This window comes from Syngnathus leptorhynchus, chromosome 11, assembly GCF_054491065.1.
Source record: "Syngnathus leptorhynchus isolate UIUO chromosome 11, UIUO_Slep, whole genome shotgun sequence".
Taxonomy (NCBI): Eukaryota; Metazoa; Chordata; class Actinopteri; order Syngnathiformes; family Syngnathidae; genus Syngnathus; species Syngnathus leptorhynchus.
This window is the reverse complement of record NC_141205.1, coordinates 807,434-831,433: the sequence shown is the minus strand read 5'-3', so window position 1 is coordinate 831,433 and position 24,000 is coordinate 807,434. Positions and strand designations below refer to the sequence as shown.

General features: G+C 45.2%; 4 protein-coding genes across 5 annotated transcripts in view; 2 read left to right on the top strand and 2 right to left on the bottom strand.

Moving 5' to 3' along the window:
* The window catches only part of asic1b (acid-sensing (proton-gated) ion channel 1b), a 75,502-nt gene extending 65,186 nt beyond the window's left edge, over positions 1-10,316 (bottom strand). The window contains exons 1-2 of the mRNA XM_085924527.1: positions 9,955-10,316; positions 2,870-3,065 (exon numbers count right to left, since the gene is read on the bottom strand). Coding sequence (XP_085780653.1) covers positions 2,870-3,065; positions 9,955-10,316 — 558 coding nt within the window. The remainder of the gene's footprint in view (positions 1-2,869; positions 3,066-9,954) is intronic.
* A 5,555-nt stretch (positions 10,317-15,871) lies between these two features.
* Positions 15,872-17,706, top strand: LOC147048690 (elastase-1-like). The gene is made up of 8 exons (XM_085923528.1): positions 15,872-15,995; positions 16,126-16,223; positions 16,297-16,397; positions 16,588-16,713; positions 16,964-17,100; positions 17,169-17,311; positions 17,403-17,552; positions 17,627-17,706. Exons 1-8 carry the CDS (start codon positions 15,956-15,958, stop codon positions 17,636-17,638), a joined length of 807 nt encoding a protein of 268 aa, XP_085779654.1. The 5' UTR covers positions 15,872-15,955; the 3' UTR covers positions 17,639-17,706.
* A 1,483-nt stretch (positions 17,707-19,189) lies between these two features.
* Positions 19,190-21,512, top strand: LOC147048689 (elastase-1-like). Of its 2 annotated transcripts, XM_085924302.1 has the most exons (8): positions 19,190-19,229; positions 19,289-19,392; positions 19,983-20,083; positions 20,156-20,281; positions 20,361-20,497; positions 20,621-20,763; positions 21,167-21,316; positions 21,444-21,512. In XM_085924302.1, the coding sequence occupies exons 1-8, from the start codon at positions 19,190-19,192 to the stop codon at positions 21,453-21,455; spliced, it is 813 nt and encodes a 270-aa protein (XP_085780428.1). In that variant the 3' UTR covers positions 21,456-21,512. The 2 variants fall into 2 exon arrangements, with proteins under 2 accessions (XP_085780428.1, XP_085780427.1); XM_085924301.1 differs by having other exon boundaries at positions 19,193-19,392; positions 19,983-20,281.
* Positions 21,513-22,090: 578 nt separating this feature from the next.
* On the bottom strand, positions 22,091-23,616 carry rdh5 (retinol dehydrogenase 5 (11-cis/9-cis)). The gene is made up of 5 exons (XM_085924299.1): positions 23,591-23,616; positions 23,164-23,486; positions 22,818-23,076; positions 22,414-22,577; positions 22,091-22,311 (listed from the first exon to the last, which is right to left on the bottom strand). Exons 1-5 carry the CDS (start codon positions 23,614-23,616, stop codon positions 22,091-22,093), a joined length of 993 nt encoding a protein of 330 aa, XP_085780425.1.
* Between the last annotated feature and the right edge of the window lie 384 nt (positions 23,617-24,000).

Genomic DNA, 24,000 nt, shown 5'->3' with positions numbered 1-24,000 from the left:
CCGACGCTGCCAGCGGTGTTAATCACCCTTTTACCGCCGCCACGCTCCGACCCGGATACTGAGGGCGGGCGGCGCTTCCTTCTAAGGCTCAACTTCCTTGTATTGAATTATTTCGACGCATTGAATACTTTGTGCTGGCCTAATCCACCCTGCTTTGCAATAGCAAAAGGCCAAGCGCCTTTGCATAACTTATTTGAATGTCCATATTCATTCAACTAAATGTTGATTCTGAACGGAAATTTCTGCCTTGACTTAACCAAAGTGATTCCATAGTCTCCCTACTCGCCGCCAGACGTTTCTGCATCATTAAAAAGAAAGTTTTCAACCTAATTAAGACAAAACAAATCATGTTTGTACTGAAGTCAGAGTTTGCCTAACTCCAGAAGTCTTATGCAATAACATTAAAAGAAGTAAAAAGAAGCATGCCATTTTTATCTCTCTTTTTTTTTTTTATGTTGATGAAATAGCATGTGTCATTATCCAAGGCAATCCAAGGAAATACTGCACTGCCTGGAACTGTAAACACATGCCACAAGTCTTTGACCAGCTCAGTGGCCTAGTAGTAGAGTGTCCGCCCTGAGACTGGAAGGTTGTGGGTGCAAACCCCGGCCGGGTCATACCAAAGACTATAAAAATGGAACCCATTGCCTCCCTGCTTGGCACTCAGCATTTAAGGGTTGGAATTGGGGGGTTAGATCACCAAAAATGATTCCCGAGCGCGGCGCTGCTGCTGCTCACTGCTCCCCTCTCCCCCAGGGGATGGATCAAAATCACATGGGGATGGGTTAAATGCAGAGGACAGAGCCCTTTGAGACTGCTTGTGATTTAGGGCTATATAAAAACTTGACTTGACTTGACTTCAGCAAGTTGTGCAGACCTCTCCTTCCACAGCCATGCAAAATTACGGCATCTGCAGACCCAAGTACGCCAATACAGTCGAGTCAAATAATCCTCATTTGTCCACCTTTTGTCGACTCTGTCAAATAAGATGACAGTGCTTTAGTCGTATGGAAATATCTCAGGCAACGTTCAAATGTTGCGCGCAGTTTTAAAAAGTCCTCTTTCGATGCAGCCAAGGACACAATTCCAGTTTCTCTATTTACTATCGGACGGATTGTGCTGGACCTCTGAGCTTGTGTTTGTGATGCTGTGGTTAAAATGAGAACAAAAACAAAAACAAGCACTGTCAGCATTTGGGTTTCGAGACACAGCTGCCACACAGCTGTACAACACACACACACAGGCATTACAATCACTTGACTGCACTGACAGGATGTGCTTTGCTTTGCTTTGCTTTGCTGTACTTCCCTTGTTATTCACAAACCTCTAGTGCAATGAGCATCTGTCAAATGCTGCTCCTTCTCCTTGACCTTTGCTGTCAGAATTTCCAGATGTTCCAATGTTAAACAGCTTTTGGGGGCTTCTCACGCAATTGGGACATAACCAGAAAAGATGATCTGTTAAAGGTGGAACTAACTGGGGTTGGACTCATTCTACCCAGCAGTAGCTGGTTTAGACAAGATGAACTGGACGTTTCGTGACTGGCTGAAATTAAATGACTGCCACAGGAGTAAAAATGCCAAGAACAATTTTCAAGTATCCAAAAAGGTCATGCGAGTGTGGAGGAGGAAAAATGCTTCTTTGAATTACCTGGACTTTGCACACCTCGAAATGAGGTCAGTGAGACAACCAAACATAAACAATTTGCACGTCAGTGTCCATGCACGCACGCACACGCACACACACGCACGCACGCACACACAGACACGCGCAGACACGCGCAGAAAAATCGACTGTGCCGCCAGTCACCACAATGACTCTATTAACTGCACTCCACTCCCAGCAGCCAGCCGTCAGCATCTTTCGGGGCAGTGAACATGCTCTGATGGACGCACTACCTCAAAATGCAGCTCAGCCAATCATCCCGGTTTTGGAACTACACTGGACATTGGGTCATTTTTCTTTCTTGCGCAGATTGGTACCGAATCACGTTTTGCCATTATTTTCTGTTGGTTTTGTCTTCCTACCTAAGGTATTGCAAATCTCTCACCAAATGAGCAGCAGTGCAAAATGGTCACCTGTCCAGACAGACAGGATCGGTTATGGGAAGGGAGAAAACAAAACAACCCACTCCTGCAAAGCCAAAAGAAGTTCCCAGAGGGATGCAATCCAACAACAAGTTGGATTGGCTGGATGATTTGAAGTGAGTGATAAAGTGTTCTTTAGCTGTACCAAAGACTTGGAGCCAAAGCAACAACCTTGAGTTGGCAGTCATATTTCAACATAAAATAAATGTTGTACTACTGCTCCGATATCACTTCACGGGATATGCCCAAGAGAATTATAGGCTTACAAAAAATGCGAAGCCCAAGTTGTCAAGTAATGCCCACACTTTTGTCTGATTGACTTGATCCAAAATCCACAATGGATTATATTGCAAGTGTATCAATAGAAAAGGAACCTTTGACGGATTGTATTAATACTACCTCCACCTTTAGCGTTATGGTATTTCCTATTTCAAGCTTGTCCTATCTTTATTAAGATTTGCGAGGGGCTAAAACTCCTTCATTTCATCTTGCCTTCTTTGTGGTTAGATTTCATTTGCAGTGACTAATTTTCATCATTTTGGCACAGAGGCCTCGTTCAAGCCCACATTCAAGCCATCATGAGCAGCAGCAGCAGCAGCAGCAGCAGCAGCAGCAGCAGCAGCAGCAGCAGCAGCAGCAGCAGCAGCAACAGCAGCAGCCATGTGCATTTTCCATTGGCAATAATTGCATGCTCAGCACGAGCCAACACAACAATCCAGACTCGCTGTTTAGCAAATGTCACCACGTTGCTCATACGCCGACCTCGCTCGCGTGTGACTCACCACTTTGAAGTATTCGGCGCTGCACTCCATGCCCCGGTAGTAGCAGGACAGCAGCATGTCCTTGATGTCGTGGCCCGTCCGGTCGTAGAACTCGCGCATGTTGAAGGGCCGGGGCTTGTAGTTGTCAAAGTCGGCCCTCTCCTTGAGGACCTGCAGGACGTGTTCCTCCACCAGGTGCGGGTCCCGGATCTCGTACCTGCAACACGAAGACCGAGGCTCAATATTAGGAACTCTGAATCGCAGTCGAGACGTGCTTACATTAATCATTCATTCATTTATGATCCTTAACACCATGGCAATGGCATGATGTATGCAACATCCAAACATTTTTATTTTGAGAAGTGTTCTTTAGTCATGTGAAAAGTGAAGTACGGTTTCCGACGAGCACTATCAAGCATGTGCTCGCAGTCATTCAAATTAACCTTAATTAACCTGCGGGAAGTCCGCTCAGAGGGCAGACAGACTCTCCCCCCCCCGCCCCCCACTAAGCGACTGTCCAGAACAATTACGTGTTAAGATGAAACGTTTTTAAAATGTAATTAGGAGAATCATGTGCGACCAGTCCGACCAACTGTGTGAATGACACCGCCTCCAGTTATCTGGAATGAAGTACTCATGTATGCACATTTAAAAAACTCAACAGGTTTTGGATTAAATTGTCAAAATAAGTGAAGCCTTCTTAAGAGCTATTCTCTATTATGCACTAAAGTGCTTGTAATGGCGTTCATGAGATGTTAACATTGTTTACTGGGATTTGTTTCACTTCCTTGTACTGTTTGGATAATTAAACGTGCCCGGGGTCAAATTGACTCAGACATATTACTGCCATTCCTGAGAAACAACCCAACAGGAGCGTCATTTATCTTCATGCATCATCCATCTTCGTTTTCAGTTCGTCAGAAAATTAGGATGGAAAAATCTCCACTCATTATAAATTGTTCAATGACGGCGACAGCTCGAGTTATTTGTCATGGGTAAGGGCTCGCCCTTCGACAGAAATTGCTAGTAAATCAGAATGAAGCTTCTTTTTATTCCACAAGGTCATGTTTGGTCAGCGTTCATCGACAGTAACCTGCCACTTGCGAGGAATGAGTGCTCATTTTTTGGGAGAAAAAGAAGAAAAACGATTTTTCCGACTAGCCGCTACTTTTCGCATGTATTGATACATTTAAAATGATCAATGAATGTATTAACTTGCCCAACAGAAATGTTATATCCTTTGCAAAAATGACAAAAAATGCAGCTTAGCTGCCACATCATTCATTTTTCCCAATCAAATCTCGGCGTACGTATATGTGCTTTGTTTTGATGTATTATAGTGCCCCTTTATGGCCAATGATGGAAAACGGTTTCATTCTTTCAATCTATTTGCTCTGCCTTTGCAATAAAGTCTTTTATTTTTTCATTAAAAACACATTGCAAGCATTTCTACCACTACCTTTTATGGGAGTTGGTGCAACATACTTATGGTATTAAATTGTGCCGCAATGTGAATGAAGAATTCATTCTGTATGCCAGCCAGTAATGCTTGTAAAATGTTGGCAGCAAGCCTTGCAAATGGCATGGGCAATGACTCCATTCCCGCACACTTTGGCCGCCCCCAAAGGTGGCGAAACATCATTAGAGTTCCTCGGGAAATACGACACGGCCCCTTTGAGTGAAATGAATTGCATCCTGAGCTGCTGCTTTAGAAGCAACACGGAGTTGCCAGGAGAGCACTTAAGCCGCCATACCGACTGGGAGACTTTCAAGTACACAAGGCTTCACTAATACCCCTGGACTTCGTCCGCTCCCTTCAGAAAACTCCTGCCAGCCGTGGCAAGCGAGGTGAGAGACCCTCAATTGGATTAGGGGGCACAAGCACTTTCCAGGGATGGAGACCAATGAAAGCGGGTGGATCTGCATCACCTCGTGGAAGGGAAGCATTTATAGGAAGAACGCAAACAATTGTGCACAAGCTAATATGAAACATGCATGTGGCTGGCTGCAAGGTGCTTCAATCATACCCGTATTCATCTTGCATGGAAAAACCAGGAAATCTTTATTAGGGCAATTATCCACTAATGACACTAACTGCTTTACGAAATCAGATCGCTTGTGTCCTGGGTGACAGCTAACATTCATTCTTATTCATTTGATAGTGACAAAAAACAAATATGATGACAGACAAATTTGTGGCAGCATATTAAGAAGCGTTTATTCAATAAGTCAAACTTTTTTCTCATCATATTTGAAGAGGTGGGAGAAAAGACAAATAAGCATTCACGCTTTTGCTGGCCAAGCAATGCTGCCATGCCAAATAAAAAGAAAAATAATTGGAGCACCTGAGGAAAACTGCCTGCCACCTTTTGACCTAGCAAATGCTTGTGCTTGTTTAAAGAAAAAAGCGCAAGATTGGAAAAAATGTTGAATGCACTACCATTTTAATTTATACGTACACTAATGATGGTTACATATGCTTGCTGGTGCGATATGCTGCAATTTACTCTTATGATCCATTTTGTCGACTAATTGCGATTACTATTGATGACTAATCTAATAGCAGGCCTAATGTACACTCTCGCTAAATCATCTGTAAACAATCTCACTGCAAGTGTAACGGATGACTTTTGCGGTCTTTTGCTATTGGGTTTCTTTTCATGAATAAGAAAATTGGCAGACTAGCGCAACACCACCAAGATCAAACCCTATTTGCAGTGATTGCATTAATATGTAAAAAAAAAAAATTGGCATGGCCAAATGTTTCACCCACAAGCATGTGGGATATCAGCAAGCTTGCAGACTATGAAGGTTTGATTTAAAAACTGGAGAGAAATGTGCTTGGAATCTACAGATCCAATTGAAGCCAGCCCTTATCTCTCTTCCAAGCTCAATGAGCAGGTTAGGAAGCTCAACTCACAAGCATCACAGACACACAAACAGTTAGCAAACATCTCCCCCGAGGAACATGGAGCAATGGCCGTACTGTTGGCAACATTAAGGAGGATGACAGTGTTAATCAGCGTGAAGCCCTGCAAACAGCTCCAATTATACGCAGATAAAGACATGTTCAGCTTATCCTGGAGTTTAGGGAGCACATGCTAATTAGCAAATTGCAGCATTTACAGCGCTTGTGTTTTCTGGCCCTGGAATTGCACTTTTGAATCTTGTGGCATAGCAATGAATGAAGGTCTCCAGTGAGGCAGTATGCCACCCCATCAAACAGACAGCAGTTCATATCAGGGAAGTCATCATTAGTATTCAGCAAAAAAACGCTTTTCACAATTTCATCTAGCAAAAGCAAAGAAACAGACATCGTTGGAGTGCTTAATGGGTCTAGCGTGCATGTTTTGGGTTTTTCTTAACACGGTAGCTATCCGGAATACCAAGAGGAATCCAATCCGCCACCTTTGACCTGCGAGTCACTCAATTATTCTAAAAATGGAAAACTGAGTCGGAGCGTGCATCTCGTACCATGTGATGTGGACATCGTGTATCTGGTACTCAACGACAGATGTACGTATGTAAATGCGTGCTTTCTGCTGTTTTTGTGAAATAGATGGCTGGCATTTTCTTGCTACTCTTACTTTTCTCGGACAGCAGCAACAGTATCATATGTACGAGAAGAGAATAGGACCGGATTTATGTCCTGCGAGGGTGTGTAAGCAGGAGTTGCGCTCCCGACTGCGCTTTGGGCATCGGCGTGGATCAATAAGCTAAAAATATACCGTTACGTTTCGCTGACGCTATTTGCCTTGCACCGTTGTACGGCAGGACTGTCATCTGCATACGTGACGAGAGTATGAACACATCCAAACTTGTCAGTTGTGAATTGGGAGTTTGTCACGCACGGCCAAAGTCGACAGTGATCAAAGCGTAGCAGGCGCACTTCAAGAAAAGAAAGAAAGAATGAACCAAAGGCTTGGGCAGAGGGGAGGAGAGGGAAGGGAAGGGAAGCGAAGCAAGTGTCAACAGGGGATTTCAAAAGAGCCAGGATTGTGCTCCAACAGCTTTTTCTACATGGCCATTGACTCTACTGTACTTTAAACAGTAGCCTCTAAATGCTAACATGTAACCCGAGGGACTCACATGACCTTAGAAGATACACTCGCCAATACATTTCAGTTATTATTCATTTTGGAGCAATTGTATTAGAATAGGAAATGGTTGCAGAAACAAGTAACGAGTGAAACAATGTGTCTGTTGAGTGGGGGTGCTGTAAAGAAGTGTCCCAATGGGATTTCATCACCAATGACTTGTTTCAACCAATGATACAAGGAGCACAAGAGTTGTATTGTTCATCACTCCAACATTAAAAACATTGAAATCAAGGATGCAGTGATTTTCTTTGATTGATGGGAATAGGATGCCCTTTCAGTTGACTTCTTAAACTGCACCCACCATTTGCTCATTCATTTATCAATATTCGGGCTAGCGTACATCGAGATAGGAACATTTGATATTTGTAGATCAACGATATGGGATTTCCCTGCTTGTACAAGTGTTTTTACGCTTGCCTTCAAATGCAATGCGAAGGCCTGCCAATCCCAAAGCTCATTTCATGCTTGCCATAGTCAGTCCATCAGCTGAAGCCAGCCTATGACAAATATCCCAGGCCGGGAATTTAGATGGACATGAACAAATCTGCACAACACAAGTGGACAAATAAACCATCCGCCATTGTTTGGATGGAAAGAAAGGAGCAAATGCTTTTATTTGCAAACTGGGGTCTCGAACTAAAAAGAGAAGGTGAGCTTTGAGTTGAAATCATCTCCATACCCTATTTGTGTTCTAGATAAGTACAATTATCTACTTGTATGATGATCAAATGATTGAGACACATTTTCAAATGACTCGGCAGTTTGTGTAGATCAAATTCGAGGCACCAAGTGGGGCCAGAGAGGAATGATTGTTCCCCCCAAGATCATATTCATCATTTACTACTGTCAAGTCATAATGTCTTTTCCAAAAAGAATTTGAAGTGCTCCGTTAAAGTTCAACGTGTGCATAATATTACAATAAATTACAACGATCTCAAATTGGGAATGAACTCTGTTATTGATGAACTACAAGACTAGCGTTTCTCAATGTTCTTCTTGACGGTGGAGCCACGGCGTACAATATTGCAGCTTCAACATCGGGGCCGTACATTTCACAGGAAAGCTTTTAATAGAACTTGGAAATCACGCAATCTGGGAAAGCTTGACAGTATCTCTCTCTGAAAAAGTCCTGAAGTAAATTCTCCTCAAAATAAAATAGATTGGTCACGTGTTACAGTTACAATCTTATTTATTTTCGTGTTCACTACGGTGAGGTTATTCCAAATACTACAAAAGTATTTTGCCACATTTTTTGAAATTAGTTCAATAAAAATGTGACGTATTGTTTTGTTTTTTTGGGGGACAATAAAAAGGCCAAAAATCACAGGATGGCGGCGGCGGCTTTTGTTGGGGATAAAAGGTTATCCCAAGATCCCAGAGAGTCTTAAAAGGTTTTGCGTGTTTGCGCCCGCCATGTTGCTGGCAGCAAGCGAGACAAGTGTCAAAACATTGCTTTGCACTCACGGTGCCATTTGACGCGACTCACCTTCCTCCCGTGCCTCCCAAACAAACACGACTTATAAAAGATAAAAAGGAAAGCTTGCAATGAGCAAAATATCCCTTTAGACACAGTCCTGTCGTGCAAATGTTAACATTTAAACAAACAACCACTGTCATGTTTGCACAGTCGGCTACATTTGGACTCAAAGTCAATTAGGATTTCTGTAAGACACTGAAACCCACAAGGACTTGAAGTTACTTTGACACACATCAGAGGATCATCTTTCAGACGCAGCAAGTCTTTGCTCACCAGGCTCAAAAGCGGCCCAATTCTGCGTATGTATGTACTCTGCTTTGTATGGCTGAGCTGAGCTGATCTGGATGAAAGCGCAGATCAATAACTGATGGCACACTTTTTTTTTTGTATCTTGCTTGTACTTTCGTTTGCATTTTCTTTTCATTCCACCTATATGAATATTGATGCTAAAAAGGCAGGCACCTCTGAAAATGTACAGTTTGGTACTGATCCAAATTGGATTGCTCGGCTTTGGCGGCGCTCTGCACTGGATCTAACTCCAGAAAATGTGACGCTATCGAATCTCTTGTTTGATCCCAAAGACTTCCGCAGTCACCGTGCTTTGGTTCTGTCTGAAGGCGGTCTGGACTAGAAGAAGAGGCAAGGCTTCAAACAGCGGCTGGCAAAAATGCATCCCGAGATAACCTTTGTTACGATTTGGTGCTTTCAAAATACATTCCCACAGATGGGCTTCCCTGAAGGTAAAACCTCGGCGTGTGGCTCACATTTGTTTTGATCTGCTCGGCACTAGACAAATGGCTAGAGGTGAGGTGGGAAGAAGAACAGGCTACACACGCATGACCATAGCTAGCTTTCAGCTCTATTATGCACAGCTGCATGGCCATGTACACAAAAAGGCTATGGAAATGGATGCATTATGCACAATAATATATGGGAAAATGTTTGGCACTTGTAACAGAGCTATGGAAAATGTATGGATTTGAAAAGGTATATTCTTAAACCTCTTTGATCCTTATGCAATCCAGTCCCGGGCCGGATTGGATGATTTGGCGGCGGCCACCAAACAGAGTGGCAAGTACTCCATAGAAACATTTGGAGTCCAAATGCAAGGTGTGACAATACATTTGAAGAGAAGAGAGGTCAAAGGGCATGTGTTGCTTGCTACATCGTTTGCAATTTGTATTTGCTTGAGCATGCATTCAGGAGACACACCGAGAGTGTTGGAGCGCATTCATTTCTCAGCGCTTTGCAGATGTTTCACTTGTTTAAATTTGGCAGGGTTGTTAAACACACTCATTGATTTGAATTTTCCGGGTCCCTGAAGGGTTGCAAACATAGATGGTGCTGTTGCGTGAGGATTACAAGTTGACTCCCCTGAGGCAAAGTGGTGTTAAACAGCCTCCGTGTTTCAAAGTAAACGTCGAGGCAACTAAGCCTGTGCATGCCAAGCCAAGCGCTCAAGCGCTGCCCGAGTGGCGCCCAAGCGGCGCCCAAGCGGCGCTCAAGCGGCGCTCATGGCACTTACGCACCTGCCGTTGAGCAAGGCCAGCAGCTCGCCGGCGTGGTACAGGTCGTTGCGCGTCACCCGACTGAAGCGGAAAGCGTTCAGGTTGCAGAAGGTGACCGCGGGGAACTCCATGAGCGGCGCGGCCACCTCGTCCAGCTTGGTGATGTGCGGGTACTGGAAATACAAGTGCACGCGGTCCACGCACACCAGCGCCAGTACGCCCAAGGAGCCCAGGAAGAAGAGGATCCACAGGCTGCGCTTGACGCACATGCGCTCGTACGTGAACATGTGCGAGATGCCGTGCAGCGTGGAGCGGCTGGCGAACACTTCGATGGGGGGCGGTCTCGCGTAGTCCAGCTCCTCAGAGTCCGTTTTCAGAGCCATGCTGGACTGATGGATGCGTGCTTCGTTGGATAGGAAAGGAACAGCGAAAATCCGTCTTTAGAGATCGCAAGCCTTCTTTAAGGGTGGGCGACCGACTGAAGGTTCCGAGTCTGCAAGTTCACGCCCTTGGTTGGTCAGGAGCAAAAGTGCCGAGGCTGAGCTGAGCTGAGCTGGCTCACGCATCAGTGACAAAAGAAGCCGGCGCGGCGCGGCACATACTTCAGCAAGTTACCTCGCCAACCCCAAAAAGAAAAAGGCGGTGTGGTCTCGCAACGATCCCCAATAGTAATCCTTGAATCATGGAATTTGGAGAGATGGGGGTTTGTCTGTTTGTTTGTTTGTTTCCCCAGCCCCTTTTTAGTGAAAAAAGCAGCCCGGCTCTCGAAACAGCTGCATCATGACGAGCTGTCACACCATCCATCGGTTTTGGCTCGGCTCGCTTTCTGGCATCCTTCGCCTTCCACAATGCAGCTAATCAGTCCGCTTTGCATGCAAAGATTCCCGGAGGAGGAGAGGAGGTGGAGGCGATGTGCACCTGGCAGGCTGCGGCGCGGCGCGGCGGCGATGTGCACCTGGCAAGCTGCGGCGGCTCCTGCTCCCGGTGGTGATGGTGGTGATGGTGGTGGTGGGAAAAAAAGACAGAGCTGGAAGGAAACAGTCCGCTTCCTCGGAGGCTGCTGTGACGACGTGGTCTGATCAATGGCAAGATGAGCGAGCGAGGGAGCGAGCGTATTGGGCGAAGGGGCTTTCTTCCACTGCATGTGTGACGACAAGCATCCGATTGAATACAATTTGGACGCCACAGAAATAATAGCACAAAATCTCACATGCAGATTTTGTTCATGGTTTCATAAACGCGATTTTTTTTTTTTTGAGTCTCTGAAAGACTGGTGTCATTTACGGGGAATGCAATACACAGATATTGCACGAGTTGAACTTTCTTGATGGTAACGCGACCTAAATGTTTCAAAATGCATGCGCTTGAAACTTGGCTTATTGCATTCACCAGTAGATGGCAGTAAATTCTCCCTTTGTCCCTTGGGCAAAATGGAAAGTTCATTCATTCATTCATTTATTCATTCATTCATCCCTCCATCCATCTTCCGTCCCACTTGTGAAAAATCAAATTTGACATACTGCATCGTAAATTTGAATGAATTGCCCATCATTCCCAAGTACAGTGAGAGCCCCTCTATCAGGATTCAAGGTTCACAATGCCACTATTTTGTGGCTCTTGTTTTGTACAATCCATCCATCCCCGTCATTTTTGTTCGTGGTGACAGCTACCGAGCAGGTTTTCTGAGCAGATTGTGGAGGCCAAAATCACTCATCACACCACAGGCTCAATTAGGATCATGTGGAGACATCTGCTATTTGTCCTTTTGCTGGCTTCACTCAGAAGGGCTATGACATTCCAACCTATGCTATAGTGAAATGGATGTCATGAGCTAGATGTGGAATGAGTGGAGCCAATGCGCGCCTGTGATGCCGCTGCCAGATCTGCTATGGAAGACACATTTGCCAAAGAGGCAAGAGGGCTTTACCCGTGAAATTGTTCCTAATTCCAACTATAATTGCCATACAAGACAGTCATCTGCACAGTCTGCTTCTTGCCGTGTAGATGAGCAATGTTCTGGAATTCTGACGAAGCACCGTGCGTCTGGGACAACCATTTTATGACGAGGAAGAAAAACATGACATTTGAAAGTATTGATTTGGGCTTTTTTTTTTTTTCATTGCCACCTTTTATGGTTTGGTTCAGCTTAATGAGCACATTTTTATTCAAGCAGGTTCCTATTATGAAAATCATTGGGAAAGCACAGCATTTTGGAGGTAAAAAAAGTGATTTAATGGTCATACTTGTGCTACTTAATTCATTATGGAGAAAGGGTAGTGTAAAAATAGAAAGCTTTTTCCGTGCAAGATCACTCTATAAAGAAAGCACTAAAGCCAGAGTAACGCTGGCATTGGGGCTTTATTAGCATTCCATTTAAGAGGAGGAAGGAAAATTCTCTTTGAAAAAAAATCTTAAACTCTGACACTGCCAACACACACGGCTTTGAATTCAGATTATCTTCACTATTTGAAATCAAAGTTTCTTCCCGTATTTCAAGAACCTGTCACCTTTGATATCTCATTTGAATAACAATGCCGTTTCTTGTGCAGATGGACCTTTACTCGCCTCAACTGCCACCAAATTGGGGAGGAAAATGGCAGGGATCGCAGAACTCATTTGTGAGGGCGGTTAGAGCCCAGAACCTGCATTTCTCCACCTGTTGTCCTGGCCCCTGTCCAAAAAGTGACCTCATCTGGATCATCAAAAGGTGACGGACAAGGTCTCACCAGACAGATGGTCATTAGATCTACTAATGAGAATGCGGCCAGACAACGGCATACTACCCGAGTGGGCCAAGGGCGCCTTTATTGACGGCAAAACAACACAATCTCTCCCACGTTGAGAAATATTGCACTTTGCCACATTCAGCAGCCCAGCTTGACGGCGTTGGGCCCAATCCATTCTATTTTGACTGCAAGCTACTTTTGTATGAGCGCAAATGACGGACTGTCAAAGTAGTGGCGTCTGTTTCCCTATTACCAGTCAAAGGGAGCTTTTGTGCAGAAAAACGGGCACTTATTCATTCTGCACTACTGCTAACAATTCTCTCAGGTTCTTCAAACCTGGCTCGGATCAATACGAAATGGACTTTTTTGGGGTGAAGTTTCAAACTTCTTCAGTTCATCTGTATGTTTAGTTGTGTAGCTCCCCTCAATGTGGTGGCCTCATCTTCTGGGGTGACTGCTCATCATACAAACGGGTCTGACAAAACAGCTTCTCCCTTCATTCCCATGGAAGAATCAACAATGTCCAAAAGCCACGAATACATTGACAAATTTCCTCTCTTCTGTTTTCTTGTTCATTTTGTTGCCGGTCGTCTAAACGTTCCTCATCTGAGGCGTACCCTCGACCCTTTTAACGTCTGACTCCAGGAGAAATTAATCTTAATGCCTTATTTTGCATCAAAGCTAATTAAATATTCACACAAAGACATCCGTCTCCCCTTCCCTTGATTTCTTTTGTTCTTTCTTTCAATTGTACTTGCAAAGAAAAGCCAAGCACATGGATGCCATGGTGCCCCTGCATATTCCAGATATGTGGAGCAGTATGACATGAAAGGACTTAGCTTACCATTGAAAAGGTCATTTGAAAATGAAATAGATGGCAGTAACTTTTCATAGCTGCCCATAAAAAGTGCTTTACAGGGACACTTACCATAAATTAATTCAGGGTGCTTTTGACATAAAGACTCAAACATGAAGGGTCCCAATTTACTATTTGTTTTTAAAATCCACTGAAATAGGGCTGGCTGGGTTAAAAAATAAAAGCATTAATCAAGGATAAGATAGAAGACCTATGATCTACTATGATCTATTATCGCACACTAGATATATCTTGATTTCAAAATAATACTCAAGCATATGACTCTAATAAGCTTGCACCGTTTTGCAACAACAATTTAATATCCCGTCCGATACAAGAACATTCCAGCTGTCTTCCGTTCGAGGAAATGTGAGCTTCTGCAACAACAATTCTGCACTCTTTTGTATCCCACCCATCTTCACAGTTGGATGGGATACAAGAACATTCCAGATGTCTTCTCTTACGTAGAACCTCTCCGACCAGGTCGTTCTTTTTGACACAAACTCCCATGGTACACGGGGAAGTTGTGGAATTGGTTCCTGCAGTCGGCAAGCCACACCACAAGCCAGAGAGAGCAAAAGTGCACGATGAAGTGAAAGCAGCAGCAGAAGCAGCTTCAGCAGCAGCAGCTGCAGCTTCCAACACAAAGATGGATGACCGCTACACCACTCCAATCAATCACACACTTGTGGCCACAGCATATCATCGTTCCAGATGCGTGCGTGCGTGCTTTCCCCAACACCGATAATCCACACAAGGCCCCAACCTTTACAGGACCTTTACACCAAAGATGTAGTGGCGACTTAAACAAGAGCCAAGAGGGAAATGTGAGAGCAAAGGTAAAGAGAGAAGTGATGATGTTGGTGTCGGTGGTTACATCGATTGTTTTCACTGCGGTTTAATCGCAATTAAATCTTGCGGAAAAGCCAGTCGATCCATTTCCATACTTATTTGCACACATAAAGATGGATGGATGGATGATGATTGACAGAGATTGGGTTTTGGTGGCAAACATATGTAAGAAAGAAATAGAATGGTCACGACACCATTGCTAGGAATAGTCATGTCAACATAATTAGGTATTGGTTTCACTGTTCCATTTCTTCTTTTCAACCTCTGCTTGGTGATGGGAACAAAATGTTACCAAGTGCAAACATCTTTAATGAACACGTATCCCCCAACACTGGCTGACTTTGATCTGAACGCTTAAGCGGAAGTCGCCGCGGCGATAGCGGTCGAGACTCCATACGTGGACAAGATGTCCCCCGTCGATGAGGAAGCGGCGCGACGTTCAATCCTCGTTCCCATCTCGAGGCCTGTTCAATTAACACGCAGGCCGGATATAATCCGTAATGGCCCGATAAGGAAGTAATCCCAAATCCATTCACTTTTAATGACTTCCTGCTTAATTAAGAGTCTTCTGTTTAAGACACACACACACACACACACACACACACACACACACACATGAGGGATCTTGATCGGAAGTCTATTGTTGAAATAATCGGCACAACTTTTGGCTTGAATACACATTTGTCTTTGGTGTGAAAACATCATGTGTTAATCCAGCCACCATTCAAAAGCAGTTTGGGAGAAATCTTCTAGGAGCCACTTCTCACGCTAGAGTCATTATGGAGACTTTTTTGACATTAAAACTGAACGGCTGTTGAAAAGGGAACACATTATGGACAATTGACTTTTTCTAATTGCTCGTAGACAAATAGTTGGGATTGGGTCTGCGGAGGAGTGGGGGGGCAGCATCCATTTCCTCCGAGGAAGAAATTGTTCTCACGGGTAACGAAATTGCTGGTCAGCTGATATATGGTAATGTGATGTAAATAATTGTCCCTCACCTCCACTTTTTCCCCTGCTTATCTTCTCATGCTCGTCACTTTCAAGTAAAACTCATGAGGGCTGTGATGTAAATATTAACCAAGCGCTTGCAAGCCATTTCATCATTTTAACCGGAGAGGTGAAAGTAAAAGTGCTCTTTATTTGGAAGATAGGGCATCAAAATAAATGAGCACACTTCATTTCACTCGACTTGACTTCCTTCTTTTACCATAAAAATGAAAGCAACAAAATCAATCCTGTGAAGTGACTTGAATTTTACACACAAGACATTTCAGAAAACATACTCTCTTGATTATTTTATTTCAGACAAGTGAAATCATGAGAACAGCATCCCTGTGCAAATAGTTTTCTCCTACTGCTCTTGAAACAAGCAGGTGTAACATGTTTGATCCAGTCTACGTGTCATTCCTCAATTTTGAGCCATTAGCGACTCTGATAAGGCACTGTGGGATAGTCAACAGGTGCAGAGCTGGGCAGCACACACACATCTGTGCATAAAAAAAAAGAAGAGAAAAAGTGAAGGTTGAGCGGAGCTATAAAAGAAGCAGGAAAACATCGGCAGAAACGTCGGTGACACTTTGCAGACATGTTGAGGTTTTTAGTCTTGACAACTTTGACAGCCCTGGGTAAGCCAGTGACATCATACACACACAATGGAAATGTTCCTTATTTCTCCTCTCTCTTGTCACTCATTTTAAGCTTTGTGAAACTCAAAGAACTGCAGTGCATTCTTCTCAAACGTTCTTTCTCCAACAGTGCTGGCTGAGCTGGAGCCCCAGCCCAGGTATCTGGAGGACATCTTGGAGAGAGTGGTAGGAGGCGAGGTGGCACGGCCCAACTCCTGGCCCTGGCAGGTAAATGACGCAGGAGCTGAATTGGGCAGATTGTGCAGCTACGGCTGGTGTACACCCATATTGTCTTTCCCAGATTTCTCTTCAGTACAAATCTGGCAGCAGATTCTACCACACCTGCGGGGGAACACTCATTGAGAGAGGATGGGTCATGACCGCTGCTCACTGCGTGGACAGGTATCGGGATTCTTTCATTTGATTGTTTTCTTTGTTTAATATATGTCAAATCCATTGGGCACCATCCTCCTGCTCAGGAAAAAAAAATACACGATTATTCTTACTGTATGATGTGAGTGTTTTTATAGTTATCAATTCCTATTTGCTATTTCCCGTTGCTGATTTCCTCCCTGTATTTGTCTGTCTTTAGCCAAAGGACATGGCGTGTGGTTCTGGGCGAGCACGACCTGAACAGCAACAGCGGCAGGGAGCAGGTCATGAGCGTCAGCCGTGTTTACGTCCACCCAAGATGGAATTCGAACAACGTTGTTGGCGGGTGACGACACTTTTTCCATCACTGTCAGAACTCTAAAAGTCTTCCAGGCAGAGAAACTCACCCTACACTAGTTTCATGTAAAAGTTGGATCACAATGCAATGATTTAAAAAGTGAAATACAACAGAACTGTATTTATTTTTCACATACCAATTCAGAGAGCCCAATTTGAGAATGACCTTGTGACGTAGCACAAAAAAACGATCACTGGAGAAATGTATTTCGTATATCCTGCGTGTCTGTCTGACACAGCTACGACATTGCCCTGCTGCGCCTGTCTGGCGAGGCCTCCCTCAACTCCTACGTGCAGCTGGGCTCCCTGCCCCCTTCCCAACAGATCCTGCCCCACAACAACCGTTGCTACATCACCGGATGGGGTCGCACCTCCAGTGAGTTGCTCCATCGTTGGCCTACTTCTTGACGCTTTTGTGACCACGCTCGTTGATTTTGTACCCAGCCGGCGGCAACCTGTCCCCGCAACTGAAACAAGCCTACCTTCCCCTGGTGGGCCACCAGACCTGTACAAGCTCCAGCTGGTGGGGCAGCAGCATCAAGACCACCATGGTGTGTGCCGGTGGCGCTTCTGAGTCCGGATGCAACGTGAGTGCCCTCCAGAAAAAATGGGACAAAGACCAAGGTGACTCGACCTAAGGTGAGAAAAAAAAAACATTTCATTGTGGCTTCTCTTCAGGGCGACTCCGGCGGCCCTCTCAACTGCCTGGTGAACGGAAAATACTACGTACACGGCATCGCCAGCTTTGTGTCCGGCTATGGATGCAACGCTCTCAGGAAGCCCACCGTCTTCACTCGCGTTTCCGCCTACATCGAATGGATGGACTCGGTGGGTGACGTCGCTGACTTCCATCATTGACTTGACATCGTCTTCATTTTCTCCTTTTTTTGGGGGGTTGACAGATCATGATGTAAACAAAAGCAGCAAGCAGTCCAAGAAGCAGAACATCGACTGTTGTTCAAAATAAAGGTCATTCACATCACTTTGACTGATGGCTTCTTTTTTGTAAAAGTAGAGAATGTATCTGGGGATTTGAAAGGGTTCTTGCACATAGGAGGAATGGCGCCGAGATGTCGGCTTCGTATTCCAAAGCTCAACAATAACAAAGCCTTACGCTACAATAAAGCAGTTCATATTTAATTAAACAACGTCAATGTCACAAAGATGCCAAAGCAGAGGCTTCCACTCATGCATAACTACTCTGAAAGTGTGCACACAAAACAAATCCGAATTGAAACAAGCTGTTAGGGTTTCCAAACATGTCCAATGTCACCCCTACCCTACTTGTTCTCAATAAATATGCTCTTGTAAGAGACTAACGGCAGAGTTTGTTCGAACATTGCTGTACCTACAGTAACGAACAGGCTCTCCACTTGCAAGTGCTTAAAGGGCATACTGTCTCCCGTGTGGTTCTTGCAAAATAAGTTAGAGTCAGAACATCTCTAACACAGGCGACTCAACAGTAATGGTGGTCAGGCCTAGCCTCATTAAGTCCTTTTTTTTTTTTTTTTCAACGTGCACCTTGAAAGTGAATTTTCAATCATGGTCCGACATCGTTCTCTATCAGAAATAAAGCCGTGATGCGCATCGAGCTCAACTGATTAGAAAGTAAATGTCGCTGAACCGTTTAGGGGACTGAGAAAGCCACCCGTCACCAGGCCTGCAAAAAGGCCTTCATCAGTCCATCAAAAATCCGATTGGTTCAAAGAAGAACGCGTGCATGCTTGCGTGCGTGCGATGGCTCCACTGGGTTATGTGACGGCGTCGGGTGAAATAAAATAATGTGAGCGTGGCGAATGACTGGAAGCTGTGCGGCCAAGACACACGCTATCAAATTTAAGCCAAAAGACTGTTGGAAAGAAATGAAAAGCCATTTCATTTAGGTAGTAAATGTAGGTCTGTGCTTCTGCTGGTGTTTGGTCCTGCGGAGGCTTTGAAGGAAGGTGCTGGTGCCACTGCTATGATGTAACACTGTGTATTGAACACCTGTCGAGTCAAACGTCAGCGGCAAGTGGAAAAGTTTTGCCTGAACTTGGCCAGTCAGTCAATAACCATTTCAGTCATCTCGCCAGTGCTCAAAAAACGGAAAAACCACACAAATGGGATAGAATAATGGATGAGCTACTACATCGCACTCACTCCATCTTATAATGATCATACATGAATCTTTTGACTTTTTCAGATGTACCTGATTGATTGTCTGGTCCATGTGAAGTTTATTCTGTCCAGTTAAGATTCACTTTAAAACACACACACACACCCACACACACACACACAAGGGTAAAAGCAGGAGTTCCACATGGAAACAGAGAGCGGATTGTTCGCCAAGTCAGCATTTGATTGTTCCGGCCGTATCGTGATAAGTGTGTGATCTGCACAGGTGGCATTGAGCATGTCACGTTGACGACAAGGCGTCCAGTAGATATAAAAGGAAGTACAGCACCGATTTTTGGGCAACCGCAGACATGTTGAGGTTTCTGTTGCTGACCACTCTGGCCGCACTGGGTAAGCTTTGTCTGCTTTTTCCCATTTGATGCCTCACCCTGACGTGACTGAATCCTCAGCGCTGGCTGAGCTGGAGCCCCAGCCCAGGTTCTTGGAGGATGGCGAAGCCCAAGAGAGAGTCGTAGGAGGCGAGGTGGCCAGAGCCAATTCTTGGCCCTGGCAGGTAATTTGCATTTGATCCTGTCATACTTGGTTTTTACGTGGATGTACCGCTGTGAAGATAAAATGAATGACAACTATTTGCTTTGCTGTGTGGTGAACCACAGGGTTCGATGCCAGAACTCCTATTTTGATTGTCTTGGTTTTTATTTTTAGATTGGCTGCTTCTGGCTCACAATTCAAATTCTACAATACAAAGTCCAAATAGATAACCCCAAAATAAACAAGACAACAATAGAAGAAAGATAAGAACTGCTTGAGCAAATGGATACATGCTTAAAAGAAACCTTTTTTAATGTTTGCTGTTCAAATCTTTGGATATAACGACGTCAGAGTAAAACAATGTGGATGTGCTTCCGACAATAAAATAAAAACGGTTTTGAAACTGAAAGAAAAATGACATACTAAAATAGGTCTGCTCATTATTTGGCATGCAAAATAATAAAAAAAAAATAAAAAATATAAAAATAAAATAAAAATAACCTACAATCCGATCAAATACAAAAGAATCCCATGCAGTTTACATGTGCGTTTTTCCCACCCACGTCGAGAACATTTTGCAACATTTCACGTGTACCTTTTGTGTTCCATTAGATCTCTCTTCAGTACAAATCTGGCAGTAGCTTCTACCACACGTGTGGAGGAACTCTTATTAAGAGAGGCTGGGTGATGACCGCCGCTCACTGCGTTGACCGGTGGGTGACAAAGCTAAAATGTCTGCCGCTTCCATGTTTTTGCGCTAAAACAATACTCCTCCTCCACCACAGTTCCAGGACTTGGCGTGTGGTTCTGGGAGACCACAACATCAACAGCCAGGAGGGCAGAGAGCAGTACATGAGCGTGAGTCGTGTCCACCTTCACGCCAGGTGGAACCCCAACAGCGTTGCCGGAGGGTCAGCCATGCTCGTTTTTCTGCACTCCTCCAAAACGGCTCCAGAAGCTTCTCATGCTACAACATTGGCTCTCAATTAGGTTTGACATCGCTCTGCTGCGTCTGTCGTCTGAGGCGACCCTCAATAATTACGTCCAGCTCGGTGCCCTCCCCCCGTCTGGTCAGATCCTGCCCCACAACAACGCCTGTTACATCACCGGATGGGGACGCACCCAGAGTGAGTAGCGGGCCAAAGAACGAGACTTTTTGCAATATCTGTGGAGATTGCTCCTCGATGGGCCTCAAGCAGCTCCTTGTACTTGCCACTAAAAGCCAGTGACATCACATGATTGCGGTGTAGCTGGAGGTCAGCTGTCCGCCCAGCTGAAGCAAGCCTACCTCCCTGTGGTGGACCACAAGACGTGCTCCAGCTACGGATGGTGGGGCAGCACGGTCAAGAACTCCATGGTCTGTGCCGGTGGCGGCAGTGACTCCGGTTGCCAGGTGACAAGACTTGACATATTGATGACTATTCACGGAACCCGAGTAAACACTGACTGTATCAAACAAAGACATAAAACCTGCGCTTTAATTCCAATTCTCAACCAATAGGAGTGAAATGTTTACATTTATGACGAAATAAGCCAGAGGAGACCTTATTACTATAATATTGCCTTGAAGGCCACTGGATTCGTGTCGAATGTTCAGCATTTTAGCAACGTATATTCGTATTCTTTATCCTCAGCAAAGAACGAGACCATTGTGAGACTTACTCAGGAGCTGAGTCACTATATCCATCCACACAAACTGTGAATGGCATTTCACTTCATTTCAGTTCAGTGGCCAAAAGTCATTTGAAATCCAATCCGTTTGTTTTTCTTGCAAGCTGTTGTGTTTTTGTATTCAGGGCGACTCGGGCGGCCCTCTGAACTGCAGCGTGAACGGTAGGTGGGTGGTGCACGGCGTGACCAGCTTCGTGTCTTCGTCCGGCTGCAACGCTTACAGGAAGCCCACTGTCTTCACCCGCGTGTCCGACTACATCAGCTGGATGAACGGGGTCAGTATTCAATTCCTCAATCTCTTGTGTCAATTCACCTTGATGAACTCGTGCTAAGTGGTTTTTAAGCCTCAGTTTAGCTTTTGGTTGACCATCATGATGATTCATCTCTCCTTCTTTTTTTCAGATCATGGGTTGAAATGAAAAGAGAAAGTGAAGAACTCTCATGGATCTCCTAATAAAATGTTCTACCCTATCCGTTTACCTTTGTCTCATTCTTGGGGCCGATGATGGCAGCCGGAAAAATAAGAGGTGGCGCCTCACCCTGATTCAAATGATCAGGTCAGCGAGCTCGACAAAAGCCTGATAAAGATCCTGAACAGAAAACAGGCTGGATAGTGTTTTTATTCGCGCACATTCAGCTCAGTTGCTATTCTTTTGATAGACATACAACGCCATCTAGCTGATGTCGAGAAGCCATATAGGAAAAAAATCGAGATCAAAAAAGAAAAGGTGTCCAATATCCGACAGTCCTTCTCTCTCGTGGAGTATCCAATGGCAAAAATTCTGCCTATTTTCTTTTTCGGACTGAAACCCGAGCAGGCGGCACAAGAGGTCATCACGATACAGCATCAATAATGCAACACAGCCAGCCACAAGATAAGATCCAGCACTTTGATTGAAAAACGCTCTTTATTTAGCTGTTCACATCAAGAAGCCGTATTTGATGGCAAAAGGCACATGACATCGGTAAGTTATATTTGTGACTATGCTCCAGGTGATTTTGAGCAACTATCCATTTTTTCACAGCATCCCCTGGCGGGCTATCAGCGGTCACACGCTCTTAGACGGACGGGGCAGGACAAGCTTGAGTCCGATATCCACCACGCAGGACGGCATGTAGGATAGCGGGATCCACAGAAGCTTGGCGTCCCACCCGGCGCTGTAGCGGCTCCGAGGGTACACGGCAGTCAGCGCGTGCTCCATGCAGCTCGTTACCTTGGTCAAATCCGAGTCACAGATGGCGTTCATGATGAAGCGCTGGATCCTAATGTCTGCAATGTCAGCCATTGAGTCGGATTCGACTTGTAATCGACATCCCAACGGGGAAGCGCTATTGCTTGATCAGTGACCTTTACTGTAGGTAGCCTACTCACACTTGTCCAGGTATTTGTCCCCATAGCTCGCTTGCACTTCAGGGCTGAGCTGGTTCCACAAGCGGTGCAGTTCCCTTTCGATGGGCTCCAAGCTGGTCACGGCTGTCTTGAAGAAACCTGGCTCAATGATGCACACGTTCACCCCGAAGTAGTTGATGTCTCTCCTGCGCAGCGCAGTGTTGAAAGAATCCAAATCGATTCAAGGCGTAGTAGATCCAAAATACAAATGGACTCCACAAACTCATGTGACAATACAGTCAGATGTTTGGTCTGCAGAGTATTCGAAATGATATCGCCTCATCATAAAATCACTTTTGAATTTGCGTTGTTGATTGAAAATGGAAAGGATGAAAAAGTGCATTTTGCACGAGATGGCTCCACCTCGGTGAAGGCGGCCTCCTTACCTCAGGCAGTCAGAAAAGGACTCCACAGCAAACTTGGAGATGCAGTAGCCGCCGCCGTTTGCCGCCACCCGGCCCAGCACAGACGCCACGTTGACAATGCGCCCGGCGGCTTTCTTGACCAGAGGCAGGAAAGTGACGGTCATGCCGATCGTGCCGTTCATGTTGACCTTGAGCGTGCTGTGGAAGTCCTCCACTTTCATCCACTCGCTGGGGCCCATGGGTAGAGAACGCCCGGCGTTGTTCACGATACCCCAAAGGCCTCGTGCGTGGGGGAAATGACATCCGTATACACCACGTACGTATATTCATTCCTCTGCGAGTTGACGTTAGCCGTGAAATGACTCACCACTGTCGCCAACCTCCTTCTTGGTCCACTCCATGGCTTTCTGGATGCTGTCCTGACTGGTCACATCCAGCAGCACCGTCTTCAAGTAGGGCCCCGTCATCTTCTTCAGCTCCTCGGCTCCTTTTTGGGTGAGGCAGCCGGCCAGCACGCGGAAGCCCTTTCGTTCCAGCTTTCTGCACAGCAGGTTTCCGAAGCCCGAGTCGCAGCCGCTCACAAAGACGTATTTGTTGGCTACGTCTTCCATTTCCAGGCTGTCTCTGTACAGCCACGCGGCGATCCATAACACGGCAAAGGCGCCGCTGATGTACAGCCAAGCATTGTCCCTAATCAAGGGCATATTTTCATTGCACATACGGTAGCTACGTAGTTCTTGATTTCATACTGAGTCCGTTTGACCCACATTTCAGGATGGTCATGTATTGCTTACCCTAAAAGCGCATAAACAAACTCCATGTTTGTTCTGCCTCCAGGCGCTGAAGCGTCACCTGCGATCCAATAGTATGGGACAAAAATCTGACAAATGAATCATTTCAATCAGAAATGTGTCAAAGTGGGACTGTAGCAGCATTATTTTCGCTGATAGTATTTTGCTGCTTGCTTGCTTGGGGCCACATGAGCAATCTTGACTTAATACTCTTATGAAAGGCATTTGCATTGTTTGCAAGTGGGCATGGAGTAATGCCCGTGACAGAGCTGCTTACCAGCTGCTGCTAGCCAATTATTTTCCAGCCTTATTATTGGGCAAACAAATAACCATCATTCTATATTCCAATAGCGGTGACATTTTCAACAATGTCTGGTTCAAATTGAAACGACCAGTCATCGGTAATTGCTCAC

Bases quoted from the DNA above. Each gene is read 5' to 3' on its own strand.
- LOC147048689 (XM_085924301.1), top strand. From the start codon at position 19,258: ATGCCTCACCCTGACGTGACTGAATCCTCAGCGCTGGCTGAGCTGGAG. The intron at 19,393-19,982 runs GTAATTTGCATT...GTGTTCCATTAG, and splicing joins CCAATTCTTGGCCCTGGCAG to ATCTCTCTTCAGTACAAATC. The intron at 20,764-21,166 runs GTGACAAGACTT...TTTTGTATTCAG, and splicing joins GCAGTGACTCCGGTTGCCAG to GGCGACTCGGGCGGCCCTCT.
- LOC147048690 (XM_085923528.1), top strand. From the start codon at position 15,956: ATGTTGAGGTTTTTAGTCTTGACAACTTTGACAGCCCTGG. The intron at 15,996-16,125 runs GTAAGCCAGTGA...TTTCTCCAACAG, and splicing joins GACAACTTTGACAGCCCTGG to TGCTGGCTGAGCTGGAGCCC. The intron at 16,398-16,587 runs GTATCGGGATTC...GTCTGTCTTTAG, and splicing joins GCTGCTCACTGCGTGGACAG to CCAAAGGACATGGCGTGTGG.
- rdh5 (XM_085924299.1), bottom strand. From the start codon at position 23,616: ATGGAGTTTGTTTATGCGCTTTTAGG. The intron at 23,077-23,163 runs GTGAGTCATTTC...CCCACGCACGAG, and splicing joins GAAGGAGGTTGGCGACAGTG to GCCTTTGGGGTATCGTGAAC. The intron at 22,312-22,413 runs GTGAGTAGGCTA...CTGACATTGCAG, and splicing joins GGACAAATACCTGGACAAGT to ACATTAGGATCCAGCGCTTC.